Here is a 20,419-nt window from a genome sequence, read left to right as displayed (position 1 = left end):
CAGGGGCGGGTCCAGGAATTTGGTAAAGAGGGGCGCACGCACCACCCCATTTTTTTTTCTTTTTATTTCTTTTGTTTTAACAAAAAATAAAGGGAGGCGCCCACCCTTTGTGCTCCCCCCTGGATCCACCACTGACCTGTAAACTGTATTTGGGGACAATTTTAAGCTCTTGAGGAGCTGAAAAGGGATTATGGTAAACATCCCTGATAATGAATGCAACAAGATAGAGGGGGGGGGGGGGGGGGGGTAGGGTCAAAACCTGGACACAGCTCTTACCATTCTTCAAGGTCTTGATGGCCACAGGTGTGGTGTTGTTCCAGAGCCCCTCCCAGACCTCACCGAACTGACCGGTGCCCAGCAGTCTCTTGAGCTGCAGGGACGTCCTTGGGATCTCCCACTGGTCAACTGTGTTGTAGGACAGGCCACGGGTCTGCGGCTTCTCAACCTGCAGAACAGACGGACAGACAGACACACAAATACAAAATACAGACAAAGATGAGATTTAGTGCAAAAACACCAAAGGATGATACTTGCCTTTAAGAAGCAAGGAGGCATTTCATATCTACTCATGAACTTGTTTGTAATCGTGGTCCAGAAACAATATTTAAGAGGAGGTCGTACCTTCCAATCCTGCTCGAGTATGTACGCCCATGATTTTTCATCATGGCTACTACCAAAACACTGATCAATTCAGTGCTTATTTACGTCGATGTAGGGCAATTTGTCAATCAGTTGCAATGAAAACATCTCCACAGAAGAATTTCATGAATTTGAATAATTACGCAGTACCAGCTGCATGCTACATAAATGTGTAAGGATTAGAACCAACACTTGCTGTCGGGCAGAAGCGCGGTGGTCTAGTGGAGATGACGCCTGTCCGGAGATCAGGAGGTCGTAGGTTCGAATCCTGCTCAAGTATGTACGCCCATGATTTTTTAATCATGGTACAATTTGTTGTACTACCAAAACACTGATCAATTCAGTGTTATTTATGTCGAGTGGGGCAATTTGTCAATCAGTTGCAATGTTTAAGAGTGTTGGCATGTTCAGACACTGAAGTGCGATCGAGACAATTTCAGACAAGTAGAGACAGCTTGACACAGGAAGAGACAGGACTCATGGATAAACATTCAGAGACAGACATTCTATTCAAACATACATTCAGAACAGAATGATAAAAACAAATAAGTCAGACAAGAGATAGGCATACAACACATGGTCAGATACAGTACAGCTTGATTCCTTAGTGTGAACAAGCTCCATTGAGGACATCTCATCTGGTTAACATGAAAATTAAATCCTCTCAGCTTCATCAACTTCATTTTAGATGTCATCATAGCTTCTGAAGTATTTTTGTCACAAAAGTGGTGCTTTCCAATTGAGAAAAAAGCCACGTAAAGCTCATATCCCATTATGCTTTGCACTCTGCTCACTTCCTGTCCGAGTCACCCGACAAATATTTGATGCCGATACAAGATGGGGCTGGCTCTTTGTTTACGAGACTGCTTCTTGCCAACAGGACGGGCGAAATAGGGAGAAGGGTTTTCTTAATTTTTTTTTGTTTTTGCTTCATGCGCAGCAGCACACATTTGCCGTTCATTCTCAGATTTCAATCCAGTGAAACCCTACCCCATCGATATATGCTTGTAACAAACAGCTCTTGATATGAATACAATGCATCCCCTTCGGTCGGAGGGTCTTCAGTCTCTTCTCGTGTCATTTCCTCAGTTATAACAACTACTGTGTGGCTCATCCCTGCCAGTAGAGTGTATGGTGGAGGTGTATCCTCACACTGTACATAGTAGCGGACGGCACACTGAATTTCTGGTACCGGTACATAATTTATAATAACAGCAACAATAAACTACTTGCTGGTGTTTCATTTATACAGGGCTGGTTCATGGTTATCCTGCATTGTTTGGACTTGTATGAATTATACGAAATAGAGGGTACGCACAAGATAGGTTAAAGTACACAATTGATATGTAATATTTTCGTCAGATTTTTAATTCAAAACATTACAAAAAGTACAATGAACTGCTTAAAAAAACTCGGCTTCTAAGCATCACACATTACCTCAATTGAAAAACATTTTCAATATTTACTTTCTTAGTCATTTTCATGTATTTTTTGTTTTGTTTTGTTTTCTTGGTGGGGGGGGGGGGGGGGGTCCCGAATTGGGATAGGGATGAAGGGATGGGAAAGTGGGAATGTAGGGGAGGGGGTAAAGGGGGGTAGGTTTGGGATGTCTTGCCAAACTCACCAGCACGCAGGGTCTCCTCAGGTTGACGCACAGGCCATCCGCATCCTGCTGGTAGTGTTGGACCAGCTCCACCAGGGCGCTAAACGTGCACCTCCTGGCGATGAAGTAGCCCCCCTCATCCAACTGACGGATCCGGTAGTGTTTGATGGTGTCTCCATCTCGCACTGGGGGGGGGGGGGGGGGGGGGTAAAGAGAGAAATTATACTGTAATTGATATATGGCATGAATCGTAGAGTTAATGTTGTGGCACTGACATTATGTACTGTAAAACCAGAATTTTGGGGTGCATTCAAGTTTCACAAATTCTGCAAGGGGGCCAAGATTTACAAAAGTAAAATGCATGAAAATTATCAGTCTCCACAAGGCATCACAAGGTTTCATGCTGCAAGTGTTTCAGGTTTTACACTGCATGTGAGTAAGTTTTCAGCCATGACCCATAAACCTACTGTATGTACCTGACGGATTATTATCTAAAAGTTATTCCTCAAGGAATATTAAACATTTGTAATACTATTTTTCGTTTTTTATGGCACAAAAAATGTTTTGTTTTTTTTAACACCGCAAAGCTGAAGTATTAATATCGTAAGTTTATTCATTTGCATTTTATATCCATATCAACTGTTCTAGAAATGTTTTCCAAAAATTAGTTATTATTTAAGATTCCATAACTTACTTCTGAATCTGATTTTGATCAAATTTTTACTGCTGAAATTATAACATTTTACTCTTTCTGCCTGGAATTCTTGATATCATACAAATCTAACACATGGGTACATATCATGCAAAGTGCAAAGACAGAGTCACGCTTTCACGCATGTGGCACACATACAATAATTTATGTGCCCATGTATATGTACACCAGGGCTCGACACTAACGGTGGCCCGGTGGCCCGGGGCCACCAAAAATGAAAGTCGGGCCACCAAATTTCAAAAAAGGGCAAATTTGGTGGCCCGCCTTGGGCCACCAAATTTTTTTGAAAAGTATATCGATAGATTCGTAACTTTTTGCGCCGGAAATGCATAAATGCATGCAGTGAGTGTGTGACTCATTAAAAAAAAAAAAAAAAAACAGGACTTTGAATGTTTTTTTTCGGGCCACCAAATTTTTTTCTTGGGCTACCAAAAATTTGAAATTGATGATTTTGGTGGCCCTATCAGGCCACCAAAAAAAAAGTTAGTGTGGAGCCCTGTGTACACACTCACACTCGCGCACCAGCTCATCTTATGGTCTAAAAAAAACATGACATATCTTGCTACAGAGTAACACTGCAGTGCTTTCCTTTTTTGTATTTATAAAAATAAACCTTTATCAACAAAGGAATCAATACATTTTGTGCTATGAGTGCAACTGAAATGCAGACGAGGCGTGATTTAAACTTTGACAAAGCACTGACGAATGTTTGAGCCAAGCACACATTTCGCACACCCCAAATACACGTGTATGCAACAACACACTCGGACACAAGCAGGCACGTGCCCATACACATGTGCGGTGGAGGGGGGGGGGGCAGTAGCAGGGTTCGCAGATTTTTGAGAGGGGTAGCTGTGAGCACAACGGGTGTTTAGAGGGTCAAACGGTTTCAGCACGGACACTACAACAAGTGCACTTTGATAAGAGACTACAGAACCTGCCCAAAGGGATTCACAATCAGGGACATCAACACACCCTAATATAGGTCTACACAATATTTACACCCCTTCCCAAGCCCCATCATAGACCTCAAGACCCTCCATCAAACATAAACCCCACCTACCTCTAAATAAATGGACTACCCCTTTGAATCATAACATAACATTAAACATGGACTCTGTACCTGTGCTATAAACTAGGATCTCGACAAAAATATTTCAATTCATACAGAACAGGTTTCAATAGCTCTGGCAAACATGGCCTGACCACAAGTAAAAAATGGCTTCTCTTAATACATGTATCTCCCTGTCTTCTTCCCCTCCCCCCCCCCCTCAAAAAAAAAAAGAAAGTTAGGAAATTCATTATATTACTGCAAACAGAGACCCTGAAAAGAGAGATTGTGCATTTTTGAAAGTTGAATTTATTTTACCTGTGTAAGTACTGTCCAGTAAAACTCAAGTATAATCTTTTATAATTAAAAATACAACACACAGTTGGGTTCTGGTCCAATATTGGTACAAGATATAATACATCCTCTTTTGGAGGTGGGGGGGTTCTGCTTCTCCAAAATGAGAAATTCTTGTGCAACCATAAAGAGTGTGTGAAGTGCACATGATATGGAAGTTGTTAGCAAAGTCATCACTGTTCAACATGCCCACTGTAATCTTTTCTATAAAGCTGTTATTTTCATGAGGGTTTAGTTTTGGTGAATTCTACGAATTGGTGTTGGGCTGCGAATTTAACAGCACATGAAAATATTGTGAATGGACAGACTGTGTTTATAGTGCACTTATGATAGCAATGACGTCACATCGTGAAAAACAACATCTAGCAAAAATGTCAGCAATGAACACCTCTTTTGCAAAAATGATAGCTATTACCATATACAGTCAGAGTCTACATTTCATAGGGCAGAAAGTAACCAACGGAATCACAACTATTTAGAGATTAAAGGCGGAAAGAGGATCAAATGATGGAGAAAAGATACAGGAGGAGGGATGTGGAGGAAAGGAGAGCCCCATATTGTTTTGAAAGAGAGAAGGGAATAGTAGAGACACAAACAGAGTCCTGGCGGGTAATAATTATTGCCAGCTCATATAGCCAGCTTCCCAACAAGCTCCCCCCATGGTCAGGAGATTCACCCTAAAGCCAAGCAAACTGTCCCCTGCAGTGTCTTCCAGCCATCTCCAGATTGGATTCCTTCCAATCAACACATCCATGTTTTCCCCTCTCTCCTCTCTCTTTCTATATATCTCTCTCCCTCCCTCTCTCCCTCTATCTACCTATCTATCTCTCTCTCTCCTGTCAACATATCTATTTTATCCTCTCTCTCTTCTCTCTCTTTCATCTCTCTCTTTATATCCATCTATCTATCTATACCTATCTTTCTCTCTCTCCTGTCAATATATCCATTTCTCTCTCTTCTCTCTCTTTCTATATCTCTCTATCTATATATAGATCTATCTCTCTATCTATCTATCTATCTATAATGTACATGTACCTCCCTCTCTCTCTCCTGTCAACATGCCCATTTCATCATCTCTCTCTCTCTCCTCTATCGCTTTCATCTCTTTCTATCTATCTGTCTATCTACTTATATACATATCTATACATATCTAGCTCTCTCCTGCCAACATATCCATTTTATCCTCTCTCTTTCTATATCTTTCTATATCTATCTATCTATCTATCTATCTATCTACCTAGATCTATCTCTCTCCCGTCAACAAATTCACCCTCTCTCTCTTTCTCTCTCTCTCTTTCGGTTTATCTACTGTGAAACCAGAAATGTTCATGTGCATTTCAATTTTGCAAAAGTTCGCCAGAGCCAAGATTCACAAAATTAAATGTGCACAAGCCAAAGTTCTTGTCTACACATATTGCATGCATTGAATGCCAGTGGCAATTCAAGAAAATTTTGAGCAGCAGACATTTCTTGCTTTACAGTATTCATCTCTATCTCTTTCTATCGATCTTTCTCTCTCTATCTATCTCTATTATTGTGAACACATCCATGTGCATACTTTCTCTTCTCTCTTTATCTATCTATATATCTCTTTTTATATCTCTCTCCAGTCAGCACATCCACGTGCACACTCTCTCATTCTTTCTTTCTGTATGTCTGTCTGCCTATCTATCTATCTATCTATCTATCCATCTATCTATCCATCTATCTATCTATCCATCTATTCCTATCTATCTATCTATCCATCTATCTATCTATCTATCTATCCATCTATCTATCTATCCATCTATCTATCTATCCATCTATCCTTCTATCTATCTATCTATCTATCCATCCATCCATCCATCCATCCATCCATCCATCCATCCATCTATCTATCTATCTATCTATCTATCTATCCATCTATCTATCTATCTCTCCTATCAACACATCCATGTACCTCGTTCTCTATCTCCCAGACCTTAGTCTACACCTACAGACCATTACTGCTGCCCTCTTCATTTCACATGGTTAATGTCACAAAACATTTCATTTCCTTTCCTTTCCTCATTTGTAATACATCTGAGACTGGAAAATGCATACGCTGTGTTTGTATACTGATCCTGCAGACACGAATACATCTGCACATTCTTGGCTCGCTGTTTATTTTGATGGGCAAAGGACAGATGACATCATGGACGGGTAAAATGGACTCAGAGAAGAGATGTGCATCAAACTTCTGATCAGATATCTACAGTAGATGGTAATGTCTACAGTAGATGGTAATGTCTACACACACTGTGGTCATCTGATCCTCACTATCAATGGATATATCCATTTATATTTTACACTGAACAAGCCAGATAACTGTAAGTAATACTTCTGACTTGAATGCCTCCTTATTATGTTTTCATCAAAAGTAGTCATCAAATATTTCATTTCAAACACCCTTAAATACTTCTTCTCAAAATGTATGTACAGTGTACATATTTCTTCAGTGTGTTTCTTTCTTTGTTTCACACTTTTCAGTAGATAAGTTGCTAAAATTATCATGATGAATTCAATAATTTATAATAAGTCCCAATTTCTTCCCTGCTCAATGTGAGTTGATACTGTTTCCATGAATTATTGTTTTCATGATAGGTCTACCTGACTTCGTACCACCTACGCGTATCAACCATTAGGTTTACTTTTATGATACACGTATGTGGTAGTAACCCTTATTATGCTTTATTTGCCCTATAGCAAATGCATTGGCTTCCTTTCCTCTCCCATTTGTATAGTACATAGTGTCCGGAAATATACTAGCCATGAATAGGGATTTATGTGAATACCCTAATCCATATTATATCACATTAGCACTCACTGACAACATTGTTTTTTCCTCGCTTGACTGGGTTTTCCAACTTTGTTTGAAGGTCACAGTTTTAGATGAGGAGATTAAATTGGCACAAATACTGGCTATGCAACTTTTAATAGATTCCAGATCATGGGTGCACACACACATCACACATCTGGGAAAACACAGGGTTTGTTTTTGCAGACTAGCTGTCTATTCCAAACATGTGTCTCTGCATGTCATCAGTACCCTATCAGCCATCTTCCCTAATCCTTCGCCAGTGTCTTTAATGCCACAGCTGCCTTGGTTCATATTTCTCCAAAATTCCACTTTTTACACTTTCTTGCATGATTGTCCCCTTTTAAGTAATCTCTTGCACCGAGTGTAGTCATTTCCATAGCTGGCTTTGTTTACACTTCTCTTGTATATTTCCTGTTTCATGACAACACAAATGTATAATTTCGTCCTCTCAAACATTGTATAATCTCTTGGCAGTGCATTCAACTCATTGTGATGGCTATGTTCACACTGGTCCAACATTTTCTATCATTTCATTCAATATATAACATCTACCCTTGCTTCATTCCCTAATCTCAACCCAGCTGCTGCATAGGTGACTGTGTTCACACTTCTGGCACATTTCACTCTCTTTACTGTTCAGACATCACGTCCACCTCAACGGTTGTAATACCTCAAGCTCTATTACCACTGTCTCCAGCATCACTGTCTCCAACTCCACAGCTAGCTACATGTGAGTACACATTTCTCCAACATTCAGATGGTTTATTTCATCACTATCATTACCTCTATTCACATTCTTGTTTGGGACCTGCTATGTAGCTGCACAAAACGAACACACTGCCCTGAGATATGACTTTTGAGTCAAGGCTAAGTTCTGATCAGAGGAGATTCTTACTTTTCAAAAGAATTATATCTAGTCCCAATTGGATGCTTCACACTTACCAAAACAGATAATGGAATATCAAAAATGTAGGAATTAAAGGTGCATGGTCCCATTGTTTTTATAGTCAAATGCGTACGAGGGGGCGCACGGCGCAAGTTTCCTATAGAGACCTATGCTATCGACTCCTCTTTAGCGCTTACGCTTTAGCCCACTTCCCCAAGTCCGAAGAAGTCCGATTCACTGTAGTCAGTGGTCCGATCACAGTTCGGCTCATGATTCGGCTGAGGGGGATGAAAGCTTTAGCAAACTTCTTTTGTGATGTCATAATAACAAGCACATATGCACGCACCCTGGCATTACTACAGACTGCGCGATGCGCAGAGAAGACAATGAAGGCAACGTTACTTAACAACACCTACGCACTTTACTCTTGGTGACAGCTCAACTTCGGTAATTTTCGTATCAATGCTAACGGTGATCGGCAGTATCATCAACAGCGCCCTCTACACTACCGGGACTATGCACCTTTAATGATGTTCTATTCCTTTGTTGTTTGTGGAACAAGAAAAAGATTTTTTTTTTAAGTCTAAAACTTCATAGTACATATTAAAATTTGAAGGGATTGAATAAGAAAAATGTAAAAATCTCTTGGATAGTAAACAGACACACATGCTCAAGCACATACATGATGGATCTGCAGAAAATGCTACGAATATCTAAATGCTGTTTATGCTTAACCGTTTGCTTCAAAATTTTGGTAAAAAAAGGAAAACTGGGTAGGAAAACATTGAATATTCCAAATTAGCTGAGTTTTCCAAAAAAATAAATACTAATGGGAAGACTACAAATACACCTTTGTGATTTCTTGAAAGCAATGGAGATGGGCCAAGCATTTCTCACATGGTGTGGTAATGATTGTTTCATTAATAATCCATTTCTTTGCACTCCACTTCACTTTGTTAGCATAGATCTGATCTTAAAGGGACTGTACAGTACTGGTTGAGGTGGGGACTCATGTTTCGAACATTCTTAAGTGAGATAATGAGAAACCTCTTATGAAATATGAAAGATCATGTAATTCTAAGAAGGATTCAACGTTTATTTGATGAAAATTGATTTTCAAATGGCTGAGATATCCAAAAAAGTGATAATAATAAAAGGCGACAGGCCACAACTTTATTAGGATCTCTTTGTTTCACCTTGTTTTCGGATATCTCAGCCATTTCAAAACCGATTTTCATCAAATAAACTTTTGATACCCCTTAGAATTGCGTGCTCTTTGACATCTCATAGAGCGGTTTCTGAATATCTCGCAAAATGTTAGAGCTAAATCCTCACCTCGACCAGAACTGTACACACCCTTTAAGTTGAACTTTTCTTCTTTTCAACCCTCTATCTCCATTTCTTCTACCTCTCCTCTTTCATCGCCCTCTCTCTCACACACACGCCGACCCTGCTCTGTCAATTCTTGTAAATTGAAGAGGTTTAAGGGGGCGAGGGGAAAGCATGGGATAAATCGCTTTTCCAGCGAGGGCTGAGAAAAGGCTAATCACTTGACCAGGAAAATTTCAGCCCAAAGTTTCCCAGCATGCCACAATGAGAAATGACAAAGCCGGCTGTATTATTGCCATCAGGCCTTTCTGGTAGTCAGAAGCATTACTAGATTAATGAGTTGATTTATTAAGAGTCCACCGCGGTTGCATTAATTTTTAATAACATGCACCGTGTACAAACACGGCCGTTATGCCGAACATGGCGCATGAATTTCAAATACGGTTTCCTGTTGTGCATCGCCTTCTTGTCGAAACGTGCGTAACAGATCAGCGTCATTGCCGAGATGCGTAATAATGAGTATTGTGCGTCAAGACACGAACCCACCCAAACAAAGTTTGATGCACATTCAAGTGATGTCAACAACAAAACAAACAAACGAACAAACAAACAAATGTGTAAACTAAGATGCCCTTACTGGAATTTCGTAAATATTTACCTGAGAGGGAGTAATCGCCGACCCTGCTCTCACTCTCTCGTATAAGGAATGATCCGTGTTCATTTTGAGGTAATAGCAGCTTTTTCTCAGCATCCATACGTTTTATGCTGCCAAAGAACCATCTGGAGCAGAAAATGTAAGACAAAAGAAAGGAAACATTTAAGCTGACGAACACTAATCGATCTCACATACATAGTATATACCGGTCACCATTCACAACATACCTCAATACCCTTGGTAAACACTTAGTTCATATCTTTACATACTTGAAATAGATAATGCAATTACAGATGTTGTAAGTACAAAAATACACTTACACGCAACATGATCAACATTCTAAATAGAGGAATATATTTTTTAGAATAGCAATGTGGATTCTGTGAATACAGAAATATGCATAGAACACATCAATGAAATTTGAGAAAAATTGGACAATCCATTCAATAGTAATGAATACATAACAGGTTTGGTTCAGTCCATTTGCTATCATCACTGAATAGGAAGGCTACAGTATTGAAGTAATGATGTCACAACTGCCAAATTTCACATATAATATGATCTTTTAATTTTTAATTTCTAGGATAATCAAGAAGCATAGATTGACTATCAACCCCCTTGGAGGGCGGGGGGAATAATATCACCCTGAACACATCAGTAACAAGTTGAGGGAATATGTGCTTTTCATTTCAAGAGTAGCTTTAAAGGAATACATTTTGTAGGATTCTCTTAACATGCTTAGCAACCCCCCCCCCAAAAAAAAAGAAAATATTAATAATAATAATAAAAATAATAATAATAATAACAACAACAATAAATAGATTAAAAAAAGATGCATAGACAAGCAAATAATCTAAGGAATTCTAACCTGATCTTCAACATTATAAAATAGCAGTAAAAAAGGCACTGCCCCATAGTGGTGCTGGATTGAAAAAAAAAAATGTGTTGGGATTCAGGAGATAAAAATATACCAGTTGTCACAAACATTCTGTCAGATTGTGTGGTGGAGGTTTTTGTGTGTATGTGGGGTTTCCTTTTTTTTTCTTTTTCTTTTTTTTTTTGGGGGGGGGGGTGGGGGATAATAACTTCCCCTCAAAACTGCTGTGGAAACCAACATTTCCTGGAATACTTCCGCCTGGAAGCTGTATCGATCAGTAATTATGAAAAAAAAAAGGGTTTATGATGAGGCTTACCATGCAAGAGAAAAAGTAGCAGACGTACATATAATGTACCATCAAATTCAATTTCAGTTTAGTTCTGACTTTGATTGGGTTAATATTCACTGATAGAAAATACACACACACACACATACACACACACACACACACCCACACACAAATTGTAGGACCTATGATTTTGACCCGTGCATATTTCTATAACCATGATATAACATTAAAAAAAGATTATTAAAAATTTACTATGTGACTTCATTTCTTTGACTAACATTCACTCCATGAAGTTAATTTCCAATACAGTGTACCTTTCATTGTCGCATATTACTGGCTCATTTGATGTTGATTAATAATTGCAAAACTTATCATAAACATGAGAACTAATGAAACTTACAATTCATACTAACTTACTACCTACTAGTATCTGATGCTAATTAAACTTTCACTGTCCTATCCTGGCTATGAAGTAGGTATATAATGTTTGGCTTTAACCCTTTCCATGCTATCGACTTTGGACAGTGTATACAACGCTATGGGGTTTTTTGTGTGCATTTATAGCACTTAAAGTACACAAAGGGTTATTACACTCATCATGAAGTCAACTTCAACATGGACGGGAGTTCCCCTTTAAACATGGTTCTCCTTAACTCAGTTCAGACAACATGCTGAATGTGACGGCTGAAAGATTACATCAGTCGCCTTGGATGGAGTCAGGGCGGCTTATTAGAATTCCTCTGTGTTGTTGGAATAAATAATCTGAAGCTGTAGGCCACTAATTACGACCATCACTTAAATTCAACATTCACTGAAAGTGGGGGGAAACTGGTTAATCATTTATTCCATCAAAATCTGGAGGAACTCCAGTGGGAAAAATCTAAACAGATCTGAACAACAATGACAACAACAAAAATAATTGGAAAGAAACTATGCAATCAGAGATAATAAAACATATAAAGTTAACTTTCCTTGCTACTAATAAGCTGAAATAATGTCAATAAATACAACCATAAAGGATAATTATACCTCTAAAGCTCAATTTAATACTACCTGCATTAATGCAGCAAATTCAAGGTTGCTAATTTTCACTGCACACATCACAATGTGCATGTATGTATTCTCTCGTTTTTCCTTCTTGTAACGAGTATCATATCTCTCCCCTGACTAAAATAACAAGTCATACACTAAATCCCTTCAAACATTTTCTTCCTTGTTTGATGTGTTTGTTATTCCGCTATACATACGTATGAGAACATTTCTGTGTGCTTAATTTTTCCCAATCAGTGGGGTAAGATGAATTTCGCATATTTTTAATTCTGTGGAACCAACGCATTAGAGAGCGACAAACAAGCAAACGCATTCACATACAATATACTGTAACTGCATTCATTTTCGTACTAGTTTCTGGGCATGTGAAATGTAATCTGAACCTTTCAAAACTGTGAAAATTTCCACTTTTGTGGTACCCCACCAATATTTCACGTTGTGGCAAGTGTGTGGCTCTGACAAAACATTTGACGTACAATATGTTATTCTGATTTATAAAATGGGTTCAAGAATGTAGCCAATAGGAAGCGCTGAAATGAGACACACCTCCTTCCTTTACTTCAGTACAATTGCACTGCCTGTAATCCTATGGTAGATTGCCGATCGTCTGTGCGCGCGGCGGCTCCTTTGATGAATTGCATGCATACGCGCTGTCAATCCTGTAAACAACTTCTAGTTCGGGCTGCCGGCCGGCCGGCCTGTCTTCCCTTGTGCATAACATGTGTGGCGTACGTACGTATACTCTACTATACGTACACTTTGTACAGTACAGTAGACCAAGCGTTATGGGACCGGACGCGTACATGGAGTCACTTTGAAGAGCAAATCCAACGATTTAGCAGGTTAATTCTCACGCCGTTTTCAGAGTATGTTGTCTAGTAGGCCTATATGAGGAGTCTATATCAAGTCTTTAAGGTAAAGGGTGCATATTCTATGTAAAATAAGTAAGTTTTCATGCGGGAACTTAAGTGTCCGGAAACCCAACCCCCCATTATACTTATACTGTATGTGCGGGACTTCCGCGAGTGCGACGTGCGTAAATGTTTGGGACGAACATCTTCGGACGTCTTGACCCACAAAGGTACGTGAAAAACGCTGAAAAATGATGCTAGTTTTCGAATTTTCGACCCATTTTATAAAACAAATGATGCACAGGATTATTTTGTGGCGTTAGTGGAGGCGTAGCTCACTCTCGGGTATTTACAATGTAGTGCAACATGCACTCGGCTTCGCCTCGTGCATGTTTCACAATTGTAAATACCCTCGAGTGCACTATACGCCTACACTAACGCACTCTATCCTGTGCATCATTTGTATAGGAATGAATTTCACGAACTTGCATCTGCTACTTCCCAAGATGTGTTTACAGCAAGCTTTCATGTCAAACTACAGCATCAGTTGTGCCAAGGTTTTAATACTTCCTTTGTAGTTGTGCCCAGACTATCACTGTTTGTTTGTTTGTTTGTTTGTTTGTTTGTTTGTTTGTTTTCAAGGACAAAAAAGGCTCAGCCTCTTGCATTACATGATTTGTTTTTAAGAAAAAAGATCATTTTTGATGAACTCCGCTGATGTTTACAGTACTTCAAACTAAAGTGTGATCAGATATACGGCAAGGCCATTTAAATACTGGTATTAGCTGCCAATGATTGCAGAAGTTGAGATGCTTCAATGAAACAAAAAAAAAGTGTTGTTTTGAGAAAACATGAAATGCATTTATAATCCCCCCCCCATCAAACATTCTACATGCCTGATCCAATATTCATATATTTGCTATTCAAAGTTCACATTTTTTTTACTCACTGACACAGGATGCCATACGGGTACAATCAGGGATAAACATCATGAAATTTTAAAATACAGACATTGGTGACATGTATTGTACAACTGTACATTGTATGTACCCAGTTGCATGTCTGTGCTTGTGAGTATAATGTATGCTTGTGTGCATTCAATACGCTTGCATGCCTGCAGGGGTAAGTACAAACATAACACTACAGATTTGGGCATTTCCACAATAAAAGGGTACATTTCAGGGATTTCGCTTTATTTTCTGTTTCCAATTTCATTACCCCCCATTACAATATAATCTTTCAGAACAATACTGTCGCATCTTTGGCTGTCCATGTTACACTGTACATCTGTCCACCACAAAGTCTAGAAAAGGTATAAAACAAAATGTTCAACAGAACTGAGTGCTGTTATCTTTTCTAATCAATATTAGGTCATTCAGTTGAAAAACGACAAATTTTCAATGAGCATTGATTATTTGAGCTTCATATTATGTTAGTACAAATGTACAGCTTTCTGTCCAACGTTACCTATGTTTACCCCTAATTTTTCATTTTGGCAAAAATTCTAGTGTATACATTGCTTCTTTGAAGCAATTTCGGCGCAAAGTTATCTCTCATTAAAACTGTTCAAAAATATTGTATTGTGTTGTATTGTATTGGGGGTAATGCACATTGGAAACAGAAAATACAGCAACATCCCTGAAATAATCTTTTTATACCCTTTTACTGTGGAAATGCCCATTTTCCTTTTCTTTTCTTTTTTTCTTCTTCTTGTGATGTTGCTCCATTTACAGTAATACACAAATTCAGTTTGTAATGCCCATGAATCTGTATTCAAAACTTTGTTTACATTTTTAGCGCCTTTTAGAAATTAAACGCATATAAAGGCCTTTCAGGGAGAAAAAGCTACAGAATGCAAGGTTGTGGGGCCAAGAGGGCTGGCTATCACGTAGGTAGGCCTACTGGCCAATGAGATGCATGTTACCATGTCCTATGATGACTACACTGATAAAGCAAACAATCATATTTTCCACATTCATCAATTTTGCTCCCATTACTAATCATCCACTACCTCATATAATAGTTTATGTATACATTCCAAACATAGTTTTGTTTTGTTTTTGTTTTTTGTTTTTTTCTCTCAGACGTGAGATCTCCACATACAAACTGCATTCAAATTCAAGCACACACATACACACACACAGTATACACACACTTCACTCAAACAGGTAAATATGCCAACAAAGAAGCAGACATTGTCTCTTGAGTGGATAAACATGCAGGAAGCTCCCTATTCTTGCCAATTTGGTAATTTTTGTCATTTTCATCAACTCTGGCTTAGGCGTCTCAACACATTCCAAGCATCCAGGTCTCCCCCCCCCCCCCCCCCCCCCCAATTGTGTGTCCCCGTGAGGTACATACATATGTTTGGTAATGACACTCAACTAGTTTTCCTGTTGGAACTTCAAAATGAAGATGGTGTCACAGTTCAGGCACTTTACCACTGCTAGCCTTGTCTTCAGTCTCCCTTTATTTTTTTTCCACCACTGTCAACTTTTAACTCGTTGAGGACGAGTCACGAGTATACTCGGGCAAGTGTCTATGGGAAATGCGTGTTGTAGCAAAATCAGTCCGTCCTCAGCGGGTTTAAAGGAACTATGCCATTAAAATGCATGCCTACTGATTTCATAGTACCCAGATCATCACTTACAGTATGTGGCCAAATGATCATCTTTAATGTGAACCATATATTTTGTAATATCTAATATTTTTATTTTTCTTCAGATATATGCTAACAGAAAAGCTTCCAAACAGGAATCTGCCAGTGACATCATACAAATATTATATCAATCATTGCAAAGGTTCTCTTCATACTATTCAACAAAAGATATTGGAATGTACCTGCTACTTAATTGAGCATAACTTGTGTATTTCCTTGCGATAATCACAATTATAGTACCATGGAATCTGAAGACAAATAGTAGACAAATTTATGATTATTATGACACATAATTATATTCATTAGGTCACATTTATAAGTGTACCCTTTAACATATTTATATCTTGAGGGTATCATGAATCAACACAAGTCAACACGCAGAATTGCATTAATATTGAGTTCCTTCGTAGAGTGCTGATTTATCAATCTTCATTCCAGTCATTTTGCAAACATTCTTTCCCCATTAGAATGGCAACATTGACATTACACCACAAAATGCAAAGGTTAGCTAGGTAATGAATGCATGCATGCCAGACAAATTTACACTGCACTTGAACTGAAGTGAAATGACTAAAAATATATAGAGTGTGACTGGAACTGAGACCAGTCTTGTTGGGATTCCATAGTACAAGGGCACTGGGTTTGGAGTGTTGGGTGTGGTGAGGTGACATTTGAATGGTACAGTAAATACTGAACAGGAGTCACTCCATCCTTCAAGACTTGTCACGGATGAAGGCTGGTACTGCAAGGTTCAACTGGAACCTTCACTTCAGTTTAAAATGCCTGCCTTCCCTATATTTCCCAAAATGACCCTGCTACTATTACTAATCCTGGATTACTCCAAGGCTGGTGGCAGTCCTTATTTGCAAAACAGTTTAGATCATATTCTGTGCAGGAAGAAGGCTGGAAAATAGTCAATATGTCTTAACAAATTTTGCATAAATTTTTTTTTCTTTTAGAAAGGGGCTCTGGGGCTCTGGAAAGAGACTAGTTTTAAAACTTTTGTCTAATATGAAAGTTTCATAGATGTTCATGTGTCATACATCACACACTAACTGTCATGAGCATGCACTATACAATTTAAATGTTTTGATATGTTTCACTCACATTGCTTTAAAAAATGCAATGTTACCACACTGTTAAGGCATATAAACTGTGGGATATTACTCCGGAAAAAAAAAATGGATTGGCAACCTATAATAGTGGAATGAAACCAAGAACAAAATTACCTTCTTTTTTCCTGTTGTTGTTTTTATTGTGTTGTTGTTGTTGTTGTTGTTGTTGTTGTTGTTGTTGTTGTTGTTGTTGTTGTTGTTGTTGTTGTTGTTGTTGTTGTTGTTGTTGTTGTTGGCAGGCTGCAGGGGTATTTGTGTTCACATTCACAATACAAAATATTACGGCATTTTACATATCACAGTATTTCACAGTATGAAGTGTGAGTACGCCAAGTGCGAACCACCGTCTGGTGAACAAATCTTCTGACAATGTTTTCAGAAGATTTTTTGTGCATTTTTTAATGACAAGTAATACTCATCATTAAACAGGAAGTCCACCCTAGATTAAACTTGTTGAATAGGTCTTTATTCATTTTTGAAGAAGGAATATCTTGCAGGGTTTTATAGGACAATATTTACAATTGCGATAAGGGTACAACTGCAACAGAAAATTAGAGTACAGTAGTACTGGGGGTCAGGGGTGAGCTCAGGTGTGATGTTATGGAAATGCCAATTTGTTTTTCATTGATCATGACTTTAAAAAAAATACCAATGATTTTCTAATTTTGATCATAATTGGCTCAAACTTTCACTGTCCTGCACCTTAAACTTTACTGCTTCTATTCACACAAACTAATTTTCAGGGTGGACAATCTGTACTTTTCCTTTACGTCATAAATTGTCCAGAGTGTTGTAGTGTCTTCTTCTTTCTTTTTTTTTTTTTTTTTTTTTTTTTGGGGGGGGGGGGGGGGCTGATCGTAAGAGTGCCCTCATCAATGGTAATAAAGATCCAAAAGCTTTCAATCACAATCAGTGCTCGTTCAATCAGAACACATCACACAGCAGAGCAATGCAAGAAATCCCGGGTAAATACAAACACACAGTGTAGTAAACCAGAGATATTTACACCCTGGAAGAATACGGTCTGCCAATTGTACAAACAATGCCAGCGTTTTATTGCTCTCTTGACATCTAATTGGCAATCGATTGCCTAGACAGACCACGATAAAGCCTCCACTAATCTACACTTATCCAGTTACATAACACATCTCACAACCCCTGGCTAACCTGTGGCAAGAGTGTGTGCAGCGTACATTTCAATCAATATCTCTGGGCTATTCTTAAGAAAAAAAAAAGAAAAAAGAATGAAACTGCAAATTAAGAACAGGATTTTTGACAGTGACCAGTACTAACAGCATGCACTGATTCTATTATCTTTCTTTTTTTTAATTTCTGAAGAATATCTTTAAATATTTGTTTGACCCCAACATGCATCTCCTATAGATTCACTGTTGTGTCTTTGCAATAAAATGAAACACGGTATACTTTGGGAAAGTTACATTCAGTGGCACATCCTACATAGATTAGAGAAAATTAATTAATATAAAAAAAATTTAAGCAAATATTGATGAAACATATCAATTTCTTTCTGTGCATGATTGGAATTCATATCCTGTGATGTGGTAACGGAACAAGTATGCTTTATATTTCCTTCTTATTTTTATAATAGTCATGAAGAAACCACCTCTTAAATATCAAATTATCATCTATCACATAATTAAAGCTAAATTAGGTACGGAACATATAAACACCGCTGAAAGGATCTGCACAAGTAAAATCTTCTTATGCTCAATACATTCGAGGATTATCATGTAAATGCTGCCATAATCATATGATCAAGATTGTCAGTTTGAGGAGAGAGTGATCTGCCAGATCAATCACAAAATATTTTTGTTTCCAGGAAAAAACTTTCTTCATCAAATATTGGAATAGCTCTAATTTTCTGAATGAATATGGCACAATGATCTGTTGGAGGTTTTTCATGTTTGCAGTCATTTTGTGAATAGACAAAATTTGCTCTCTGATGTACATTCTCCTCGAAGACTTGCATGCGTGTGTGTGTGCATGTGTTGATTCTGTACATGCACAAAAATATTGATTTCATGTTTCAATTAACCTTACGCTCTCTCTCTCTCTATCTTCTGTTGTTTTCTTTCTTTCTGTCCATCTTTCTTTCTCTCTCCCTGACTCATCTTCAAAATTAGTTGATTCTGCCTCTACCTCTCCTTGATCGGTCTCTTGTGTAATCCGAAGGTTGGATCATGTTCCACTTCATATACATAGCCTCTGAGTCAGCCCGCCCACCCACAAGCTAGCCAACATCACTTACTCCAGCCGAAGAGAGATGCTAGTACACTAGGCACTCTTCCCATCATCTCTGTCTTACAGCCGTAGCAGCTGGCAGACAATGCGCAATTTCTTCTGCCTTTGCCTTAGTAATGGCTCTATTTATGGCCTTTTTTACAAGGATGGCTGCTGACATTTTGTTTTTTTTTAACGGGTTTGAACTTCAACCCGATTAGGTTGTGCAGTATAGAAGCTGAATCGAATGTAACAACATCTCTTTTGTAGAACCTGTACTTTAAATAGCTTGTGCTATACACAGCACTTGCTCTGGCATTACTCTCCTTTCTCTGTTCATACAATACAAAGTCACCCTCAAAATAATCTACTGCCGTTGGGTTGATTATGTCTCAAACTTTGTCACATGATACAGGGTAATCCTGCACAATAGCAAGCATGGCTATCTGTATCACCAATTTTTTTAATTTTTTTTTTCAATTGTATAAGAAAATTATCTTTACAATAGAATGCTATTGTGTAAATTATCTCAATGGAAACTCGTCAGGAAATTCCCTTATGCTTCAAATGCTCAATGAGGTTACAGTCCATAAACTGCCACACTGTACATTTTATCATCCATTTTAAGAGCACACAGTGGCATGTCCTTACAAGAGATAATAGTCAAAGAAAGCTGTGTACACACAGTCTAGATGTCAGGTTCAAAGGCTACTAATGCACAAGGTAATCAGCAATGGCAATAACTCTTTTCAAGAATTATGAAAAAAAATTAATCATTAGCAAACGATGAAAGTCAGCACTCATTTGTCATATTAAAGTACAGGAGGAACATGAAATGCTATTGATCAAGCAGACACGGGATCGATGGCTTTTATGTCCCCTTCATAGGACGAGGCAATGAGGATGGCGTGCCTTGCCTTGGGACAAAATCATCACTGACTGAGGACTTGAACTGATGACCCCTTGATTGAGAGTCAGTGGTCCTATCCACGGAACCACAAGAGCTCCTCATTCACTGAATGAAATGTTTGCAAATTGGAGTCAATGGCCATTTCCGCAGCATGAAACTTTTGCAAATCAGCACTTGTGTTCAATGCATTGTGTCTAGAGACAAAAAATTTTGTGTGCATTTTACGTCCGCAAATCTTAGGTCTTTGCCAAATTCACAAAGTTTCATGCTCATGAAAATTTTTGGCTTGACAGTACCCCATGTAGAGTCCCACATAGAACAGCACAAGCTCCGGAGGTCATGCCATGTTTTCACACGGT

General features: G+C 38.5%; 1 protein-coding gene across 1 annotated transcript in view; it reads right to left on the bottom strand.

Moving 5' to 3' along the window:
- Nucleotides 1-136: 136 nt before the first annotated feature.
- LOC139744333 (tyrosine-protein kinase Src42A-like) overlaps nucleotides 137-20,419 on the bottom strand; it is a gene marked incomplete at its 3' end in the record, with an annotated part of 30,586 nt that continues 10,303 nt past the window's right edge. The window contains exons 2-4 of the mRNA XM_071654774.1: nucleotides 10,072-10,193; nucleotides 2,264-2,427; nucleotides 137-445 (exon numbers count right to left, since the gene is read on the bottom strand). Of these exons, the coding sequence (XP_071510875.1) occupies nucleotides 137-445; nucleotides 2,264-2,427; nucleotides 10,072-10,193 (595 nt within the window). The remainder of the gene's footprint in view (nucleotides 446-2,263; nucleotides 2,428-10,071; nucleotides 10,194-20,419) is intronic.

Source organism: Diadema antillarum, unplaced genomic scaffold (genome assembly GCF_040938485.1).
Source record: "Diadema antillarum isolate AM-2024a unplaced genomic scaffold, OU_Dant_1.0 seq00001161_RagTag, whole genome shotgun sequence".
In the NCBI taxonomy this organism is placed as follows: domain Eukaryota; kingdom Metazoa; phylum Echinodermata; class Echinoidea; order Diadematoida; family Diadematidae; genus Diadema; species Diadema antillarum.
The sequence above is the reverse complement of the archived record's forward strand: the minus strand, read 5'-3'. Positions and strand labels throughout refer to the sequence as shown.